The sequence below is a fragment of the Cricetulus griseus genome, chromosome 3 (genome assembly GCF_003668045.3).
Source record: "Cricetulus griseus strain 17A/GY chromosome 3, alternate assembly CriGri-PICRH-1.0, whole genome shotgun sequence".
Taxonomy (NCBI): Eukaryota; Metazoa; Chordata; class Mammalia; order Rodentia; family Cricetidae; genus Cricetulus; species Cricetulus griseus.
In genome coordinates, this window is record NC_048596.1 from 275,835,582 (window position 1) to 275,858,056 (window position 22,475).

At 45.4% G+C, this 22,475-nt stretch overlaps 1 protein-coding gene across 1 annotated transcript in view; it reads right to left on the minus strand.

Annotated features, from left to right (window-relative positions):
* Positions 1-22,475, minus strand: part of Trpc7 (transient receptor potential cation channel subfamily C member 7) — a 156,662-nt gene that overhangs the window by 42,197 nt on the left and 91,990 nt on the right. The window contains exons 8-9 of the mRNA XM_027409603.2: positions 18,716-18,932; positions 6,297-6,530 (exon numbers count right to left, since the gene is read on the minus strand). Of these exons, the coding sequence (XP_027265404.1) occupies positions 6,297-6,530; positions 18,716-18,932 (451 nt within the window). The remainder of the gene's footprint in view (positions 1-6,296; positions 6,531-18,715; positions 18,933-22,475) is intronic.

Here is a 22,475-nt window from a genome sequence, read left to right on the forward strand (position 1 = left end):
CAGGAGGTGTGTGTTGGCAGGATTTTTTTCCTGACTGAGCTAGGCTCTTAAAAGTGGTGACCATTCACACGGGTTTGCCTCACCAGTACTGGAGGGACTCTGCAGGGGTTTACTGTGTGAGTCCTGGGGGCCTGAGCTGCCTTACAGGCATCCCTATAGCAGAGTGGACCTGCACTGGCTCCCTCCTTTGTAGACCAGCTCCCTTCTTAGGTGTCAGGATGGACAAACAGTGAGTCTGGGGGGCTGGCAGTACCTCCTCCTGGGAAGGGGCTTGCTTCTCACAGTGACTGGGTAGGAGTACCCCTTAGATGCTGAATGTCCTATAATGCCCCAGACTGTACCACACGGTGAAAACTGCCCTGTTGACAAAGCCAACAGCATCCCTGTTGAGAATTGCTGAATGAAGATTAGATGAGAAACATCGAGAAACTTAAATTAGCCCTCACACTAAATTAGCTGTGATTTTCACAACAGCCCCGTAGAGCAGATATTACTGTTGCCATCCTTAAGATTGGATTTGGGGGTATGGGGTCCTTTTCAGAACCAGTAAGTGCAAATAGAAAGCATATTACATGGCAATTCTTGGCACCCCGGGAGGAATTCTATTCTTTATTTTCAAAGCTAGACTGCTAAATAATAATAGAAACCCTGAGTAAGCGAAGCTGTGCCAGGTTTCATGTCTCCCTTTCCAAACTACATTTGGAATACATTAACGCACACTCTATGTTCTTACCAAGGTCAGAATGCAGAAGCCCACGGATGACAAATAAAGAGAACCAAGTGTGTGTTTTCTAAAATATCTGCTGCCCTCTGTGGAGTGTCGTGAAATAGGAAGTGGGTTCGTCTGTTAAACAGACACCCAAATGAATTCTTCTAAAAATGCCAACTACAAAGCATCATGTTCAACCTCACAACTGCTCCTGGAGTAATAACTGCTCCTTGGTAGTGCCTGTCTGTTCCTGGAGGCCGATGTGGACTTGCGGTGAGGATGTTCTGCCCGAATGGGCTTATCAGAGCTGTAGTGATGGGTGGGCATAAAACAAACTGCACCGTGAGATTCACACAAAGGGACTTTCATCTTGGAGCTGTTTCCACCAGAAAAAAAAAAGTCTTTTCAAAACCTGAAAACAAAACAAAACGAAACAAAACAAAATCCCCAAAAAACCCGGAGCCTCCTTTTTTGACGCTGAAATGGTTGGAAGGAGCGACTGCAAGTCTCGCCACAAGAGGGTGCTCGGCGCCCATAACTGGAGCACATGCGCGCAAAAAAAAAAAAAGAGCTCCGGCATATTTCCAAGGGCCCAAGGTGAACCACAAAAGGCAAGGACAATAACGTGCTGCGAGGTGAGTGGGGACCTGATACAATTCACAAAGGAATAGAAGTCAACTTGGGGACAGTGCTGCAGCCCGTAAGGTTTCCTTGGGGAACCCCAGCAGCACAGGGGGAATCATAAGCCGTTCAAGAAGAACTTGGGGCCAGGGAACAATGGCTGTAACACCAAGCCTGCTCATCTTTTATCACATCAGCATCCTGTGGTCAGTTCGCTGAAGATCATGGCTGTACCTGACCATAGATCTTCTGTGTTTACAAGGGCCATTTGTTTTCATCTACCAGGAGGGACGGCTGACATTCAAATCCTTTAAATCATGTGCCACTAATGAATACTTACTAAGCACCAGCTACCTTCCGGCCATCACCTCCACCCTCTCCCCACACCAGGCTGCTAAGCTTCACCCTGCCATTCTTTTTTATAACATGGAGTACAATGTTTGTGATTTAAAAAAAATGAACAAAAGACCAGAGGTAGTATTGATAATAACTATTACTATTTCGTAAGCTTTTACTATTTTCATGAGTAATGAAACACCTTCAATTGGCTTTACTTTTATTTAATCCAAAACAAACCTTTTGACACAAGTGGTACTGTCCTCCTCTCACACAGGAGAAAGTAGAGACACAGAAGTTAAATAAACCGGCAAAGTAATCTACAGAACTAGGATTTGACTCCGGGTCTTTTCGAATTTCAAGCCTTGTGGACAAAATTAGCTGACACAGGGCAGGAGAGATGGCTCAGTGGTTAAGATTACTGCTCTACCAGGTTCCAGTCCTGGCACTCACGTGATCACTCTCAATGTTCTGTGACTCCGTGCAAGGGGATCTAGTACCCTCTTCTGGCCTCTGCAGGCACCAGGTATGCATGTGGGTCCATACATACATAAATGCAAAACATCCATACACAAAACAAAATGAAAAAAAAAAAAACAACACAGGCTATGGTTTTCAGGTCATTGAAGGCCAGGGTTTTATTGTCTTTCTTGTAGTATTGTGAGAACCTTACTGAAGCAAGATAGAAAGACAGAAAACTTTAATGGGACAATGGAAGGGAAAAGAACCCCTCACCATGCAGTGTGGTTAAAATCTGAGAGTCAAGAATTTCAGCACAATTAAAACATTAGGTATGTTGGCATAAGGCCATATACCCGGAATCTGATGGAAGATAAAGTGGGGGTATACTCTTGAACTCACAGGAAAAGACTTTCCAAACAGAACACTGTTAGCACAGACATTAAGATCAAAAATTAATAAACGAGAGCTCATGAAACTGCTAAGTTTTGTATGGCAAAAGACACCATCATTTGGTCAAAGCAGTAGACTACAGAATGGAAAAAGATCTTTACCAATTATGCATCTGATAGAGGGCTAATTGTTATAGAATATTCCTTCACACTCTGAAGATGTGTCTCTATGATTGGTTGAATGAAAAGCTGAATGGCCAAGAGCTAGGCAGGATTTTCCAGGCACAGAGGATGCTGGGAAGAAGAAGGGCAGAGTCGAGAGGAGACATGGAGGAGGCAGGAAGGCAGGAAGGATTATCCATAGGTGAGGTTAACAAGCCTCAGAGCAGCACACAGGTAAGTAGAAATGGGCTAACTTAAGTGATAAGAGCTAGTTAGAAACAAGCTATTGGCCTAAGCTATTGGCCAAGTTTTCATAATTAATAAGTTTCCATGTGGTTATTTGGGAGCTGACTGGTGGAGCACAAAAATCTGCCTACAGTTAATATCTAAAATACTTAAATAACTAAAGACAACTGGACATGAAGAAAACAAATAACCCAATTAAAAATGGTACTCAGCCTGGTGGTGGTGGCACATGCCTTTAGTCCCAGCACTTGGGAAGCAGAGGCAGGGGGATCTCTGTGAGTTTGAGACCAGCCTGGTCTACAGAGTGAGTTTCAGGACAGCCAGGGCCATAGACAGAGAAACCCTATCTCAAACAAACAAACAAACAAACAAAAAACCAAAAAATGGGGTACCCAACTATGTGAAGAGTTCTCAAAAGATGAAACACAACTGACCAAGAAGCACTTAAATGTTCAGCACCCTTAGTCATTAGGAAAATGCAAATAAAGCTACTTTAAGATTTCATCTTATACCTGTCAGAATGGTCAAGATCAATAAAATGAAAGATAGCTCAATGCTGACAGGGAGGTGGGTAGGGGAGCACTCCTCCTTTGTTAGTGGGAGTGCAAACTTGTACAGCCACTATGGAAATCAATATGGAGGTTCCTCAGAAAACTGGGAATTGATTTCTCTCAAGATCCAGCTCTACCACTCTTGGGCATATAGTCAAAGGATGCTCCACCCAACCACACCTGCTCAACCATAATCATTGCTGCTCTATTTATAGTAGCCAGAAATTGGAAACAGTCTAGCTGTCCCTCAAGAAATGAATGGATAATGAAAAAATGTGGTACATTTACACAATGGAGTATTACTCAGTTGTTAAAAATATGAAATTTGCAAATAAATGGATGGAGCTAGAAAAAAATTATCCTGAATGAGGTATCTAGGTCCAAAAAGACAAATATATATTCTCTTATGTGTAGAGGCTAGTTACTAAGCCTTTGATAGAGATTGTAGCAGCATGTACAGGGCCTGCACAGGTCCCAGGCAGATGGGATCCCAGTGCTGAGAGGGCATCTAGATTAAAGCCTCCCTACCTATCCCCAGAATCTATCTCCAACTGACAAGGGAAAAGTCAGTTTTCTCCAGTGGAATCTCACTGGGTATACAAACCACACTTAAGGGCAGGCCCCATGACCAGCGTAGGGGTTAACACAAAGCAAACTCAATGTTTGATGGTATTTTTGAAGATATTTTGTCTCATAACACTTGGTTTGGTCTTTTTCTGTTTTTGTTTTTACCTTATGGGACTTTTGTTCAAATTGTTTCTGATTATATGTTTGTTTTTGCTCCGAGACAGGGTTTCTCTGTGTTACAGCTTTGTTTATCCTGGAACTCACTCTGTAGACCAGGCTGGACTTGAACTCACAGAGATCTGCCTGCCTCTGCCTCCTGAGTGCTGGGATTAAAGGTGTGCACCAACACTGCCTGGTGGATTATATGTTTTTATGGATTTTTTTGGTATGCACGCCTGTCTGCATGGGTATGTGTTTCTTGTGCTGTTTCTGTTTTCTGTTTGCTTTATTCTAGTTTGATTTTTTTATTTGTCTGTCTGTTTTCTAAACACAGAGAGAAAGAAGGCGTGGATTTGAACTAGTGGGGTTGTGGGGAGGATCTCTGAGGAGAGGAGAGAGGGAATGGAAATGATCAGAATGCATTGCATGGAAAAGTTATTTTCAATAAAACAAAACCCAGAGAAGCCATTAAGTACGACTACAGCTGCGGGTATAAGGTTTGCACAAGTTCAAGTCAGCAAACTTTCTAGCAGGGAGCGGGAAAGGGTTCCCGAGTCCCCACCCCTGGCTGAAAGGGAAGTCTGTTTTCTTTAGGGATGTGGCTCCCAGTAGGTTGTCTACACTACAGTGGATGGTCCCCACTCAGGAATATATGGGCAGCACAGACTGGAGTAGATAGGTCATTTTTTTTTCCTTTAAAGCAAAGGGCACAAACTTGGGGGGAGTAGGGGTAGATCAGGGAGGAGTTAGAGGGACAGGCCTGGGGTGAGTATGACCAAAATGCATTGTTAAAATTCTCAAAGAATTAAGAAAATATTTTTAAAAATTAGCTGTGGAGGTTGCCTACATTCTTTCTAAACAAACACATTTGTAAGTAATAAACGCTAAAATAGCAATGATGGATAGGACCTTTGAGTACTGCCTTACTCCTTTCCATGAGATAAACCGGCAGATTTCTGGGAATTTCACAAATAAGACTCTGAAGTTATAGTAAAAAGTATTTTAATTCCATTATGCAACTCTGTGGCCTACAGTTTTTCCTTGGCAGCTGTAATTCCATCCCACACGTCACAGGAGCCAGCCTATGACCTTGTGTAAGCTCATTAGCAACCCTTCCAAACACAACTTCTGAAAGCCACCAAAACTGTGTTTGTGTGTGTGTGTATTCTGCTCCGCACGAGGGCTACTGTAAAGAAAAGCAACTCTCGAGAATCTCACACCCACACTTGGATGCCTAACTTTTTTTTCTCTTCATTCTCTCTCCCTTCATGCCCATACTCAAAAACTATATCAAATCTCTTCTTTAAAAAATATAATTATTAGCATATGAATTGTACATAACAATGGCCTCATGCTGATATTTTACACACGTTATGTACTGGACCATGTTCACTCCGTTACTCTCTTTTGCCCTCCTCCCACTCCTGCTGACCCCCCCCCCCAAAAAAAAAGCAGTCCCTCTTCTACTTTGGTATTTTTGGAGGATGGGTGATCCACTGAGTTTAATTAGGGCTACTTACATAAATCTCTTCCAAATAACCTCTGACTGTCATTCATATTGGCGCATTCGGAAATTATTATTTTCTGCAGGCAGTCAGAGCTCTCTGTGGACCTCCTCAGGCTTCTGGGCGGCAGCAGCCTTAAGCTGTATCGCCAACTCCCACGCAACCCGTTTCAAACCAGTTGATCAATGTATTAGTGTCTCTTTGAAGGACCTATCTCACCATGAGAAAGAACGCTGCACTAAGAAACAGAGTATCCAGTATGCACGGCAAAATGTTAGTATATTTTAGTCCCCACGTCAACAACAACAACAACAACAACAAGGATTCTTCTTCAAATACAAAGGCAGACATCTACAGGAACGCCCCAGAACCTCTCCAAACAAACGCGTCCTTCCAACACAGGAGACCCATGTCTCAGTCACAAACCGGTCGCACATCTGCAAGCGCCGCAGGCTCAGCGAGTGTGGGCCCCGTGGGCTCTGCCCTGCCCGGGTTCGAGCCCAGGTCCCGGGGCCGACAAAGCGACCCGCACTCTACTCCCATCGCAGAGCCCGCCCAGACCGCCCACCATGCGGCCACCGGAACTCACCGTAGGTGAAGTAGGCCACTTCCGGCGGAAGTGAGACGTTGTGCAGCGTTAGGTCCTGCACGTACTGGTCCACGTACAGCTGGGCCTCGCTGGCCTTGAGGAAGGCCATGAACCTGGCGGTGAAGGAAGCCACGAAGATGGAGAGCATGCCGAAATCCAGCAGGTTCCACAGGTGCAGCACGTACTCCCGCGGCCCCTCCTCCCAGATCTCCTTGCATTCCGACCAGATCATTCCTGCGGGAGAAGGCAGCATGGGCCATCTTCAGTCTCCCTGGCGGGCGCCAAGGGAGCTGAGTAGACACGAAGATGTCAGCTGTGTGTGTGTGTGTGTGTGTGGGGGATAGCCAGAGACAGGCAGGCAGACAGACAGACAGACAGACAGACACAGAGACAGTCAACCAGACACAGAGAGAGACAGACAGACACACACAGAGACAGACACACAGAGAGACAGACAGACACAGAGACAGACAGACACAGAGACAGACAGACAGACAGAGAGACAGACACACAGAGAGACAGACAGACAGAGAGACACAGAGAGACAGACAGACTCAGAGAGAGAGAGAGACAGACACACACAAAGTGAGACAGACAGAGAGACGGACAGACAGGCAGACAGAGACAGACAGACACAGAGAGACACAGAGACAGACAGACAGACAGAGACACACAGAGAGAGACAGACACAGAGACAGACAGACACAGACGGACAGACAGAGAGACAGACAGACACAGAGAGAGACAGACAGAGAGACACAGAGAGACAGACAGACAGACTCAGAGAGAGAGAGAGAGACAGACAGGCAGACTGACTGACTGACTGGCAGACAGACATACAGACTCCTGGAAGAAGACATGCCCTGACCTGATGAGCTAAACCATGGGAAGTGAGGAGAGGCCCCATCCACGTCAGACCTTGGAGCAGGATATGGAGAGAAGGTTGCGCCAGCCCACACTTTGGCATGGAGTAGTTATAAGTTAGGAACAAGGAGCAGAGGTGGAGGGACGTCCCAAGGTCCCGCCTGTGATGTGGAATTCAGTTACCCCAAGTTACAGATTCCTCTGTTTCCGTGAGTCTAAGCTTAGGGTTACTGGATTTTTTCCACTTTCCTTTGAATAGCGGGTTGGATTTTAAAGAGATGTAAGCAGCGCAGAGGCAGAGGTATATAATTGAAATGTTTCCTCCACCCTTCCCAGATGGCCCTGTGAGATGGCCTCGGCAGTGGTTCTCAACCTTCCCAATGCTGCGACCCTTTTACAGTTCCTCATGGTGTGGTGACCCCCGACCATTAAGGGTGGCGACCCATACAGGTTGAGAAATGCTGACCTATGGTACCGCTTTGGTGTGTAGACTCCTAGACCTGTCTAGTACTGTGGCCGCCTTGTAAATGTCCACAGGTGAATATATTTCTACTTTTAGTTAAGAGGTTTTTCTGAGACAGGGTTTCTCTGTGTTGCCCTGGCTGTCCTGGAACTTGATCTGTAGATCAGTTTGACCCGGAACTCACAGAGTCCCACCTGCTTCTGCCTCTCAAGTGCTGGGATTGCAGGTGTGAGCCACCACCGCCCAACTAGTTAAGAGTTTTAAAATGAAATTCCCACCATGCAGAGGAACTGCACCTAGTGAGTATCCTGCTGGTGTCAGAAATGTCACACCCCACACTGGCACCCCCATACCCCCTCCTCACTGGCTCCCCTTGCTGGGTACTCCTCACATTCCCCACTCTTTGGGAGACAGTCACAAGAGATCACCACAAGCCTGCAGATCCTCCTCTGAAGGACTTTCAGTTTCTACTCTTTCCCCTCGCCAAGTGAACAGGTCGGGTGGTGGTCATTCACTTCTTTGACACCTGCAGTGTGTGCTTAATAAACCCAAGGTAAAGCCACACACCAGGGGTAGACTGTCAGAACTCACTGTGCTCTCCTGCCATCTCCATACATCCAGCAGACGGGTCCACACAACAGTCCCCCTAGTGCTTCTGCCCTGGGCTTCTGCAGGTGTCCCTCTCTTGCTTCTCCCCAGACTGCGCAACAAGCCCCCTGTCAGCTGCCCACATTATAAAACGAGCCTCTTTGAGGACTCAGCTGCAGAAAACGCCTGGAATCAAAGCTGATGCTGGCAGTGGAGGGCAGCGGTGCTGTCCTCCAGAGAGGGGCTGCCTTGGTCTCTGTCCCACCACTCAGCATGGGAGTGAGGAGCTGTTCAGTCCTCAGGGACTCTGCCCAGGGACTCTTTTGATGAGCATTTGGTGGTGAAAAGCACCCATCAAATAAAAGGAATTGAAATATTTTTCCAAGGCAAAAAGCAGTCTGAGAGCAGCTGTCTCTAGACGAATCCTATCTTTATTTGTTGAAGATTGCATTGGAATTCCCACAGTGAGAAAAGTCTCCAACCTGCAGGTCTGTTTACAAGACTTCTCACAGCCCCTGGTTGTTTTTCTCTTAAAGCCATGCCCCAACTTACCCTCTCAAGCTCTGGACAGCAATTCAGTGTGTCATGAGTTTCTTAACACAGAAATATACTTCTACCTGCCTGTTTAAGTGTTATTAGAAAACCCATTACAGGCTGGGGGGAAATGTGGATTTGTTTCATTTATTTATTTATTTATTTATTTATTTATTTATTTATTTATATTTTCTCTTCCCCAAGATTAAAATGACCAATGTCATAGTGGACTTGTTTCTAGCTGGACTTAAGGAGAATGGCAGGCTCCTGCTCGGGTTTAATCAGTTTTAAGTCAGCAAACTGTAGGCTGAGTTCTAGCCTGGCTACTCAGTGACAGTGGGATAACCCTTGATTCTGAACGTGAATCTGAAATGCAAATTACTTTCATTAGGCAATGAAAACTACTCTATGGATCAGATGTCCTTGTCAGTCTTCCTAGATTTCAATATTAATTACCTAGGTTCAGTTAAGTCATTCTAAGGCCACAAGTAAAAGTGATGCAGGGAGAGGGTTTGAGCAGCGTGAATACCTAATGGAAACAGAAGTGTATGAAACTAAGAACTTCAGTGGGGGAGCCTGGGCCCCTGCTTCTCAGATGCTAGGGTACCCTGATGCTGTGTAGTCGCTGAGCCAGCCCTTTTGCTCCAGCATGTCAGTCAGAGAAATGCTATCCCGCAGGGGCCCAAGGGGTAAAGGATGCTGGGTACTTGAGACTCCTCCAGGAAAAGTTCCCATTACTCAGGAATGCTTGGCGCTCAGAGGACAAGGTCATCAATAATTAAGAAAGGGGCCTGGCAGAGAAGGAGGCTAGAGCACACCAGGAAGCCTCAGAGGGAAGCCACGCCTTGATGAACTACAACTTCTGGGTCATGCCTGCCTTCTCTGGAGAGGGGCCTTGATGGAGGGAGGGAGAGGCACTCATTCCTCTCTGGCCTTCCTGGTGAGCCCTCAGCAGGGCTTCCCTTTCAAAGTGTCCTGAGATAGGAATGTGTACATTTCTTAACTAGTCTAGAGGCTCTTTCTGCTGGAAGCCAGGGTCCCACATTTACCCGGTTCCTTAGGCCAGTCTCTCACCATTGGGTTAGCACAGGGTGTTCCATGAAGTCACAGGAAGGGAATATACCCAGAAGCTCTCTACCCGCCCCTGCTATCCACTGCTGTCTCCATGTTAGATAAGGGTATATTTTCTTGGCAGGCAGATAAATGATAGTAATAATTTACTAAAAATTCATCTGTGTCTCTCTGTTCCCCTTCACTCTGATTACAGCAGCCAGCAATTGTTGACTTTCTTCTAGGTGCCTGGACCTGGGCTAAGCATTTTATATATACCAATTAAGTGACTCTTCATAATAGCTGATTGATGGCAACTATAATTATCCCTGCTTTCTTTTTTTTTTTTTAAAGATTTATTTACTTATTATGTATACAGTGTTCTGTCTGCATGTATGCCTGCAGGTCAGAAGAGGGCACCAGATCTCATTACAGATGGTTGTGAGCCACCATGTGGGTGCTGGGAATTGAACTCAGGACCCCTGGAAGAGCAGTTAGTGCTCTTAACCTCTGAGCCATCTCTCCAATCCCTTATCCCTGATTTCAAGATGAAACTCATGTACAAAGTTGACAAGTCAGTTGTCCAAAGACAAACAGCAGTCCAGGCTCTTTGCTGTCTACTATGGCATCCTCACCACACCCAGCATTAGGCACAAGCTCAGGCTGTTTAGTCAGGGTCATCCACTGACCAGATGTTGAGGTCCTAGAACCCATCTAGGGCTAAAACCACCAAGATAATGATAGCCCTTGTTTTAGATCTCTGTTTGTCACTTGTCAGTATAGCTGCTGTCATGAGAATTATACAGGGATAAGAGGGCCAACATCACAGCCATGGGGCTGTAGTGTCTGTGTGGTGTGTAGTTGTAGACTCAGAGAGAGGGTGAGTTTATGGAAGACAGGCTACTGGGCCAAGGAACAAGACATTAGCTAGGTTAGGGGGAAGGGTGCTCCAGGCAGTGGCCATGAAATGTGTGAGAACAGTGGCTCTAGGGAACTGTAAGGTACTCAAGTTTGTGGGTGAGGAGAGCCTTTTTTAATCTGGTCAGGTTGAGAAGACTGAGGCTTACCCCTAAGCCCATGGGCAGGCAGTCTGCAAACACGATCAGGGTAGTAGCATGCTTTAACTTGCTCTGCTCACTCGTCTGGGGTATTACGTTTGGGAATCCTGACTAAATACACAAAGGCTCCTTTAGAAGAGCGAATTTGTAAGAACCAGGGTGATTGTAAATTTGCCCTCTTGACTAAGATGGAGTTGTGATTCAGAGCTCAGACTCAACTGTGCCCTTAGGGTTTGCAGTCCTGGTGGGTTGAGGCAAGGGAGCAGGCGTGAGAAGTGTGAAGTAGACTGTGAAGGTAGATGGGAAGGCCAGGATGGCTTCCTGAGAATGATACCAGGGCTGGGGAGTGGCCCAGCAGGTAAGAACAGTTGGTACCGCCTGACAAGCCCAGTTCCTTCCCCAGAGCCCACATGGTAGAAGGAGAGAAGTGACTTGTGTGAGCTGCCTCTGACCTTCGCATCTGCGCATGCCTGTCCTGCCAGGAAAGAATAAATGAATAACTTTGATGAAAAATTACACCAGGGTTTTCTGAGACTAGGGAGAGAAAGTCTTCCGCAAAAAGATTCCTAGATGGGGGAACCATGTATTAGGAGAGTCTTCCTGGTCTTTGTGTCTGTCTGGGACTTCATGGATTTTCGAGGGCATCCCTAGAGACATGTTCTTCAGTTGACTATCCTCCAGTACCCTGGAGTTTGCTGCTTTAGTGTGAAGCCAGGCAGCAGCTGTTGGGTGTCCTCCAGGCTGGTCCCTGGTCCACTCTCCAAAGGCACTCATCCGACAGCTCTGTAGACTGCTTGGCTCACCAGCAAGGTCGACCCTCCTTCAAAGGTGTGTCCTCCATGTTGTGTTCTCCTGGGTCTTCACTCTCTCAGAAGCTGCCTTCTTAGCCTCTATGGCTTGATGTCCCCCACATGAACTTTCTTATAACTTGGTGACAACTTGCTAAAACATTTGCAGCGACAGAAGAATGTCTTTCTGTTTTTGACTGTCCCACAGAGCATGTTGCAGAGGAGGAATGCCAGGCCCAGAAGGAGAAGCATGCGGGAGAAATAAGTTAGAGTATTGCTAAAGCATGTGACCACTGAAGGACATCATTGAAGAAACCGGATCCCATCCCCCCTGGAGAGGGTGAGTCAGCCTCACATGGGGTGGCTGCAGAAATGCTGAGTCAGGCAGGAGAGGAAGGAGAGCATATGGTCTGCTCAGTGCTTGGTGCTAGGGAGTAAGAGAGGGGCCTGGGGGAAGAAGAGGACTCGGGTTTCTGGACAGGTCGATTACAAAGGTCTCATTTGAAAGGAGAGTCTGGGGGTTCAGGTCTGTGGTAGACCTCTTGCCTAGCATATGCCAGGCTCTGGGTCAGTCCCCGATCCTTCTCACACAAAGACCTGATCAGAGACTAGAATGTGTGAGAGCAAGAAGCATGCAGAGCCCGGCAGGCAGAGGAGCCTGGAAAAGGGCTCCGAGGCAGAGACAGACAAGGAGAGCCGAGGGGCTGACACAGTGGGGGTGGAAGGTGGTGGGAGAGAAGCTGGAGAGGGTTTGGGAGTTGAGGCACAGGCTATTGTAACCACACGAGGTGTCACTGTGAGGGAGATGGAAAACTCTGAGAGTTTTGAGGCAGAGTGATAAGGCATGATTAGGGGTTAAATGGGTCGCTATCACTTCTGTGTTGAGGCACGGAAAGGGGAGGGAGAAAGCAGGGGGTCTGGAGAAGACCCCCCACCTCTCACTGGCTAAGACCTTCGGATCTGAAAGGAGCAGGCTGGGCTCATTCAAGACCTAGGTTCCTTTCACCTCTTGAACTGCCTCTGGTAAAGGGGAGCGATGGCTTGCGTCATTGTATAGCAGCCAGCTTGCCCAGCGTACTACAGGAACACATCTGATGTGTCACTGGACCGGATATTTGTGCATCTTTGATGGCAGCTAGTTAAAGGCGGTCCTTAACTATGACAGGGAGCAGAAGTCCAAGGCCATCAGCAGGAGATAATGCTGCTTCATGCTCTTCCATATTTGAGCAGAATGGCTTAGATGCTGGACCTCAAGGCATGTCAGCACAAAGAACCTGTAGATGACAGGTTGGATCTTTCAAAGCCATTACTTTTCCAACAATTAAAGAGCTTCAGAAGGTATTTAGGGCAAGACTACACTGGTAGTATTTATTGTTGTTTCCCTAACACCTGGCTGCTTAGTACAAGATAAAATGCTTAACATTTAGATGTGCCTATTGAGAAAAAGTGATGAATAGAAAAATACCAGCCAAGACCATCAACACACTTGACCATCGCAGTATCAGCCACACTGTTTGCTCCATGCCCTCAACTTGACCTTGCCTCCTATTACAGCGAATAGAGTACCCATGCCCCTCGTAAGGGTTTTAAGACGTGATATTATATGGCTTCCTGGACTTGGACACTAGATCCCACTCCTTGTCACCACCGCATGAGCTTTGCTTCCAGATGGTCAAACCTCAGGACACAGCATTCCATGTTCTGTTGGCAGCGCTTCCTGGCTCTTTACTCTGGCTTATGGCTCCCCACCCTCTGGGTTTTCCTTTTCCTTTGCTGTACAGTGCTCATCTCCACAAACACTAACATTGCTGTGCCCTATGGCTCCATCTTCAGTTTATCTGTGCACCTTCAAAATCAGAGTGATATAATTTGCTTAGATATGCTGACATTCAAATTTGTTTCCAGTCCCCAGCTTCTCCAAAGTTCAGATGCACGTACCCATTTACTACTTGACATTTTCTCTTAAGTGTCTAATATACTCTGGTTTCATTCCAGATGTACAAATTTTTGCCCTTTGGAAAAAAATCCATAGAATATACCTCAAACTGGAGTCTGCATCCACCTCTCGTCTCCCCTCACCCCCAGTTGCTCTGCCCTGGTCTTCCCCATCCTGGTGAATGGCTCTCTTTGATACCATTTTGCAAGCTAAAACACTACAAGTTGTCCCTGACAGTTCTCTTTTTCTCACATTTCACGAGTAATTCAGTAGTAAATATTGATTTTTACCTTCACAGTGTGCCCCTCTGATGCCTGTTCTAATGAACCATTTGGTATTGTAGGGGCTTCGTAACTCATACCTGCTTCTGCTCTTGTCCCACAACCACCCATTTTAAACTCGGCACTCTTGGGAAAACTGAAGCCATATAATGTCACTTCTTAAAACTCACAAAGGCTCTACACCCATTGCGATCACCTCTCCTCTCTGAATGTAAAGATCTCAGAAATACTTGTTTGGAACAAGTCCAACTTGCTCTTGATTCTAGGCTTTAGGGAACACCACCCTTTCTGTCCTGCGTGCTTTCAGCCCCCCCACAGTGGGGGCAAGGCACTCTCTAGCTGCTAAACTGTTTGGTGGAATCTGAAGACCCAAAGGGAGAGAGGAGTCCACTTGCCTCTCTCTTAATGAAGATGGATTGCTGATTAGATGTAGGGAGATAGAAAGGCATTATTCCCCTTTGTTCTCCCATCCTGAGGATCTCCCTGTCGCTCCCAGCCTGTCCCCCCTCTCCTGTCCCCTTTTCTCTTCCAGGCAGGGTCTTCCTCTGTATCTCAGGAGGGCTTTGGACTGGTGATTTTCCTGCCTCAGCCTCCAAAGTTGCAACGATTACAAGTATGTGCTATCATGCCTGGCCTCCTTAGCTTTGATAAGGGTTTCTGTTTCAGAGGTTGTGTTTGCTTTATGTACCCAGAAATTGGGTAAATGAAGAACCGTTTGCAGACATCAGAAAAAGGCAGCCCAGGAGTTTGGCCCCTGAGTGAAGGGAAGCCAGTGGCAAGGCAGGCATTCTTTCTAGAAACCCAACCCCATCTGCGGTGCTTAAGAGGGAGTTCAGAGTGTAGGCGTAGGGTCACTGGCTGAAGAGGCAGAGGTGACCAGATGTCACGTGGCAGAGCTCCCGAGGGAAGGGTGCTGTGCAAGCCCCAAAGCAAACCTGACTGGATGTCTAAGTAGAGTCCATGACTGAGTCCTAGCCACCAACACATGGAATGGAATTCCACACAAAACAGCCAGAGAGCTCACATGGGTGGGGAGACACTGAGCTGTGACCACCCAGAACTGAAAGGCCTTGTTGACACCTGAGACCCCAGTAAAGACCCCAGAAGCGAGTCTCTATAGCACAGAAATAAATAGTCCTTATGGTGAAGTTCTGGAGATGCACTCTGAGGAAACGTGAAAAATGACTCAAGCTGATGCGCATACAGCTACATTTAATGAGGAAGACCACTGCTGTGGGTTGACGATGGCTTGTCCCTGACAAAACTTAGGTTGAGGCTCAGTGCCCAGTGTGCCAGAGTTGGGAGGTTGGGCCCAGCTGGGGGTGTTGGGTCATGGGTGCGGGTTAATGCTTTCCTCATATTAGTGGCTTCTTGCTCCCATGGAGGAGTGGTGAAGGGGGTCCTCATGAAGGGGTCCTCATGGGGTGAAGCTGCCTCCAGTGTCTTCTTTGATGCACTTGGCTTTGTCCTTCCACATTAGGGTTCAGGGCCAGTCTTGCCCACTCCACCTTTTCCTTTGCCCCGTGTTATGTTGAAGCAAGGCCAGGGATCACATAGTCACTCACCCACTTGCCCCCCCCCCCCATTCCATGAGGTTCTGTCAGATGCAGCTGCCCCATGTGAGGTAACTGCCTCCACAACCAAGAGGCAGAGTAACCCCCTTTGCCTTATGGGATGATTACTCAGCCTTCCTTTTTCTGTTATAGCAACAGAAATGGAGTCTGACAACAAAACTCAGATGTTCAGCAACACAATGTATGAAGTACTATCGATCAATATTGATAAATGCCAGTTTATCAGAGAAAGAGCAGCCTTTGGCAATTACACAAAAGTGATGGTCAAGATTTGAAAGGCACCATGAATATATCCAGTATATTCAGGGATTTACAGGGAAATGCAAAGACACTGAGGAAGGAAAAGGGCAATATAAAAATATAAACAGAATTGAGAAATATGAAAAGAATATGAATTTCATGAATTGAAAAGTACATCTGAAGTGAAAACAATTCATTGGGAGTAAAATTCACAGACATGGTAAATAAACCATTACCATGAAGCAGAGAGGGCATGGGAATGGAAAGAAGAAAACAAGACTTCACTGTTTTGCAGTACTCTACATAGCTCTGGCTGCCTTGCAACTCACTCTGGAGACCAGGCTGGCCTTGAACTCACAGACATCCACCTGCCTCTGCCTGCCAAGTGCTGGGGTTAAGGCGTGTGCCACTACACCTGGCAACAATACAGATTTTTTTTACAGTTGAAATTTTTATGATTCCCAATCTTGCTTCAAAATGACACTGGGTAAAGGAAAAGGGGAAGGGGCAAGATTGGCCATGGATAGGATTCGTTTCTTCATTATTGAAGATGAGAGATAGGTACATGGGGCTCATCCTGCTTCTCTCTTGAGTTTTGTATTTTTTAAATTAACTAATATTTTGCAATTTTCCCCCTTTAGTAAGAAAGTAGAATCTTTATTCTAAATTAAACTTGGCAAGAAAGAGGTTACTGTGTGTGGTTCTTGTCTTCTCCAACACGTCAGATATGAATTCAGCTCTGCTTTCATGGCAGAGATGGGAATCAGGCTGTGTGAGTCAGAGGCTTCCTAGCTGGAGGTGTGTCTCTCCCAGGCTGTGTAGGCTTCAGTGTCTCTTTCTAGCATTAGGGTCAGTGACTTGACTAAAGAGTTCTTTGGCCACAGACTTGCCAGTTGATCAAATGTCTCTGAGAAGCATGGTGTGCTGTCTGGACTGTCCTAGGTCAAAGCATCCTCTTTTGTGGTCCATATTTCCAGTTGGTCTCAGCTTAGGCACCCATAATGCTCACTGGTGGTTCCTCTCTTGTAATCTTCTTGGGCCCACGCGTCAGTACAGGCCGTGTGTTGCACACTCTTTTTACATAACTGTTCATGATTTTGCTGTTAGGTGGCACAAACACTTTGATCCGGAATACTTTTTTTGACAATACTTATAAACATAGTGACAATTATACATGTTAAATATTTGCCACCAAAGCAAAATCTGGGGGAATACTGTTAAGCCAATTTAATTAATTGATCAACTCTTGTTACTGCATAAATTTCAGTTCCTTAAAAACTTTTATTTCACTAGAAATATCACCATTAAATTTGAATTTTTGCAGTATAAAGCTTACAATTTATTAAGGTTTTCCTTATTTATTATATTATTGATAATAGCTTTGGCAAGTTTTCAATATTTCCTCCCTGAGATGTTTTTCCTCCTTTGATCTATTTGCAGTTTTCAGTGTTAGAAAGAGAAAGCAATAGCACTTTTCTACATTTAATTTTAGCCATTTCCAGTTTCACTTTTCTTCTGAGTTTATCAATTGGGAGCCATTTCCTAGGAAATTCTAGTGGCAAACCTTGGCAGCAAAAATATCACTACAGATAGGAATTTTGCAACCTTTACCACACTAATTTAAACAAATAGTACACGTTACTTTCTATATTGGTTAGTTTTTTTTCCCCATCTTGACATAAACTAGTGTCATTGGGAAGAGGGAACCTGAACTGGGAAAATACCTTCATTGTGCTGGACTGTGAGTGACTCTGTAGACATTTTATTGACCAGTGATTGATGTGGGAGGTCCCAGCCTATTGTAGGCAGTGCCATGTCTGGGTGTGTCCTTCTTTATGTAACAGAGCAAGCTGAGTAAGCTAGGAGAAGCAAGCTAGTGAGCAGCACTCCGCCATTGCCTCTGATTCAGTTCCTGCGCTGACTTTCCTCAGTAGACCGTGCCTGGGATATGTACGCCAAATAAACCCTTTCTTCCCCAATTGCTTTTAGTGAAGATCTTTATCGTAGTGGTAGAAACTAAGATACTTTCTGAATTTTAGGTAATATTTACTATACAAACTTGTGGAGGCCCATAGAAGTGGCTCCGTTCCATCTTGACTTAAGGTCAGAGAGTTCGAACCTATTATTGCTCCTTCAAGGTCAAACCATGGTATGTTTGGCTTAAGTATGGCTATTATATGCCTTGCCTAGACAACAGGATATTTGGCCTAAGGTGTAGCTACTGGATGTCTTACCTAAATAATAGGATTATCTGGTTTAGGGTGTGGTTACTTGGTGTTTTGGGTGTTAAGGAGGTAATTACATTTGTTCCTAAGGAAGTCTTTTTTTTTTTTTAAAATAAAATCTAATAAGATTTTTTTAAAAAAGATTTATTTATTATGTACACAGTGTTCTGACTACATGTCTGCCTGTATTCCAGAAGAGGGTACCAGATCTCATTACAGATGGTTGTGAGCCACCATGTGGTTGCTGGGAATTGAACTCAGGTCCTCTGGAAGAGCAGCCCAGCCAGTGTTTTTAACCTCTGAGCCATCTCTCTAGCCCCAATGAGGAAGTCTTTTGCCTTCTCCCCTTTGATTGGGGTATATAAGAACTTGGGGCTCATGCCAGTAGTCACTGGCTGCTCTCCTGACTCTCTCTGTCTCTTAAGCTATTTTTTTCCTCAATCCACACGCCTCCTTTTGAGCACAGATGGATAGATAAGCCTGCTGGAAGAACACAAATTCTGCATATTGGGATCAACACACTTTCCTTTAAGCTATGAAATTTTACCCTTCATTGAACATGCTTGTCCTAAGACTTGTAGGGGACTAAATGGTCAACGTGTTTCCTAGGTAACCACTTTATAATAATCAGTACATCTGTATAGAAGAGTAGCTAGCAGATATGCTCCCTGAACATTTCCTTTCAAAACTGGGGTTTCTGTTGCCTCTTGTACACCCTCTTGACTTTTGTGCTGGCCATTTCATCAGCCAGGAGTATGTGGGGAGCCTAGAAGTTGGTGATGTTGTCGTCAGAGGGGGCGTGAAAGCGGTCGGCTTACCTAAGACCCACTTCATGATGAGCATCTCCGTCCAGGAGAACTGCGTGGTTTTCACTCTGAAGATCTGTTTGGGGTAGTCTGTGAAGGTCTCATTGGGCAGGGTCTTAACCCCCTCAAACCGGTCGGATGCATTCACAACTAACAGTCCCAAGAAGATTGTAAACGACACCGCATGGGCTACAAACTTCATGAAGGGGCTCCTCAGAGTTCGTCCTAGCTGGAGACAAAGTGCATAGGACATGTTAAAATGACAGCGTGGTGGGCACAGGTTCTCGGCAACACATTGCTTTATTTCACAAAACCACACTTTAACCAGGGAATCTCCCATCTTGGCCAGAAACCAGAAGGAACAGGGACATTTTCCCTTGTACTTATACACGAGTGGCTGTTTAACTAAATCTATGTTCTGCTGACTTCAAAGAGTTTTTTTTTTTCTTTCTATTTACAGGTGTAAGGCATTAGTACCCTCAGCCTCATGGGTGTGATTTTATATCCTTCAAGTCTGAGAAAACAGTGCTAAACAGAGCTACCACTTTTAAGTGCATGTTGGGTTTTACCCATTTTACTTAAGATTGTTTGTTTTTCGTCTTTCTTGTGTCTTGGTAAACTTACTTAGAACCACGTGGTTCCTGCTATTACTTTAGCTGCACTGCTGTTAAAGTTGACATACCTTGATGTGTGTGTTTTTGAATTTTTCTTTTGGATTCATTTTGAACTCAGGGATTATTTGCTTTGCAGTCACATGGGACTTTTTTTTTTGCTTGCTTGAAAAAAATTCTAGGGCAAAGAAGTAAGTAGAGTCACCATTTTAAGGCTAGCTGGAATAACACAAGGAGAACTATCCCCAAACCATAATTTTATAGCAGCATGTTTACAGAACACAGACTGTATGCTACCATCTTAAAACTCAGTGGTTTCTTCTTGTGGCCTGTTAATTGGTGTGATTATTTCCAGTGTGTCTAGAATGACCCAGAATGTACCTCCCTGGGGAGCAGGCATTAGTAACATCTCCTCTTTCTAATAATACTCTGTTTAACCCTTCCCCCCAGGTATACTGAAAAGAAGGGGACTCTTTGGCTGCCCAGCTCCTTCAGGGTGGATTCAGTCATGACCAGTGGCTGATTAGCTGACTTTCACACATTACCTCACTTAGGAGTCTTGTAGTGAAGTGTCACCTGGGAGACTGAGTATCAGCTTGACATAGAGTCTCTAAGGTAAGATCCCGATGACAGCTGTGCTCTGCATAATGTCCGTATATCAACTGGCTTGATGCTGTTCTTCTAATGTGTTTCAGCTAGTAACCACCCCTTGTTCTAGTTGTCAGTGTAACATGAGTTATAGTTGTTCTGATGTCATAGGAATTGATTGGGACTTTACACAGCTGATTTTTATCTTCTTAAAACATTCATAACTGAGGTCCAGACATTAGGAGTCCCTTGATCATGTAGAAAGTCACTGGTACTCACATGTTTATTTCCATAAGACACACTAGGGATAACTTCAAAGGTGTGAAAAGCTGTTTATCTGAAAATCACAGGCCTACAAACACTTTACACATTATATTTCTATACTTTAATGCTTTAAGTATAATGTATATGTATATATGTATGTGTGTTTATTGATTTTTATGGCTTTTTGACAATAGGAAAATATACTAATTTGATAATTCAGAATAGAAGGATAATCAGAATATCTCACATGAATTCAGTAGAATCCAGATCTATCTGAATTAAGCCAAGTTGCATTTTGATTTGTCACACATAAGGTGTCTAGTTTGAATTTTTCAGCATTTTAGAATATTGACATCTTGGAGACTCATTTTCTAACCTATTGACCTTGGGCATTTTTCTGTATCCAAGGGACATCCTTTAGCAGCCCTCATATTGTGTCTTGTCACTGTCTAAGTTTCCATAGCAACAAGGGAAGCTGGTGACTGAGGCAGAGGAGGTGTTGAAGAGCAGATGTGGCTCTCAGATCCATGTTTCCCAGAAAGTCCATCAGAGAAAGATGGAGACCGTAGAGGAAGATATAGCTCTTAAAAGATCGCTGGCCAGCTTCCCTGTGGGCTCTACCTGGGGTCTCCCACTGCGGAGCCGTGTGAGAATATGGTAGGGTAGAACCATTCCCTTCTTCCCACCTGACTGTCACTATGTGTGTGACTAGACCCAGTGTTGCTGTGAGAGTCCCTGGAGTCCCTGCTGTAGGAAATTTACGTTCTTTTTATTGCCTCTTTTGGGGTATTATCTTCTAGCAGTAGATGAGCCTGTAACAATGGTTATGTTTACTGCAAAATGCAACAAAAATAAAACTCTTGACAGTGCCTTGCACTGATCTGGAAGGCTACTCTGGTCTCAGTTTTCACTTGATGTAGTCAATAGGGAGGGAAGGCAAGATTAGGGATTGAAGGTTGGCTCTTCTCAACTTGAAAGCATCCCATGGGTAAACCATAGGCAGATGAGACCCAGTCATTCAGGGGCTCCTTTCCTTCTTCCTCCACTCCCTCCTCCTCCCTCTTTTTCCTTTTCCTCTCCCTCAACTCTCTCTCTTCTTTCAGACAGGCTAGCCTCAACCTCATGGCAGTCTTCTGCCTCAAGTACTGGGATTATAAGGGTATGAATGCTGCTGCACCCAGCTCTCTTCGTGTGTGTGTGTGTGTGTGTGTGTGTGTGTGTGTGTGTGTGTGTGTGTGTGTGTGTGTGTGTGTGTTGTGTGTGTGTTGTGTGTGTGTGTGTGTGTGTGTGTGTGTGTGTGTGTGTGTGTGTGTGTGTGTGTGTGTGTGTTGTGTGTGTGTTGTGTGTGTGTGTGTGTGTGTGTGTGTGTGTGTGTGTTGTGTATGTGTGTGTTGTGTGTGTGTGTTGTGTGTGTGTTGTGTGTGTGTGTTTGAAATTTCCTGTTTTATACACAATGATGATTTCTAAAGCTAATTACCCCGGGGAAGAACTGTTTCCCACAAGCCTACTTGATGAGCCAAGAAAAGGCAAAGACCACCTAGTAAGATCTTACTGCTCTGGAATTGTTAGAGTCAAACCAAAGTTACAGCTTTAGGTTTAAAGCTACTGTTGAGGCTTCGGGAGGTGTGGGCCCCAGTCCACCATGCCTGCAGCACCCAGCCTACCAGTCGGGAAATGTGCTGAAGCACCTAGGCCACTGCCTCGGCCTTGTGAGTGGAGAACATGGCAGTTGCTGTGAGCCTGTACTGGCATTGGGAGGATGAGGCAGGCTGAGCAGGAATTTGAGGGCAACCTGAGATCCACAGGTAGTTCAGGTTAGCCTTGGGAGGAGACACTATCTTAAAGACAAAAATCTGGGCAGCTTACAAACAACCTGTAACTCCAGCTCCAGGGAGAAGCACCCTCTTCTGGTTCCTATGGGTACCTACACCAACATGGCTTCCACTCACATGGGCAAACACACAAACACATTTAAAAGCAACAAATTCCAAAAATAAAAAGTCTAACCCAGGCCTCAGGTGTCTTCCTTTTATTGTGGTGGATTCGTTTTAGGGTGAAATTGGGGTGTTCTCATATTGCAGTGTGAGGCCACACTTGGTTTAGGGGCTGAAGGAATGCTAGGTGATGGTGTCTTTTACAAGGCAGGGTTTCTGATGAGGGCAAAGGGAACAAGTGGTGTTTGGCCTGTGGTAGGTTTTATTTCTCTTTTCTAGAAAAGTCTAGTCAGCTCAAATATCTGAACCAAGTATTCAAGTTTATGCAGCAACTATGATGTGTACAATAGGCACCAGGGTTGGCACACAGCTGTC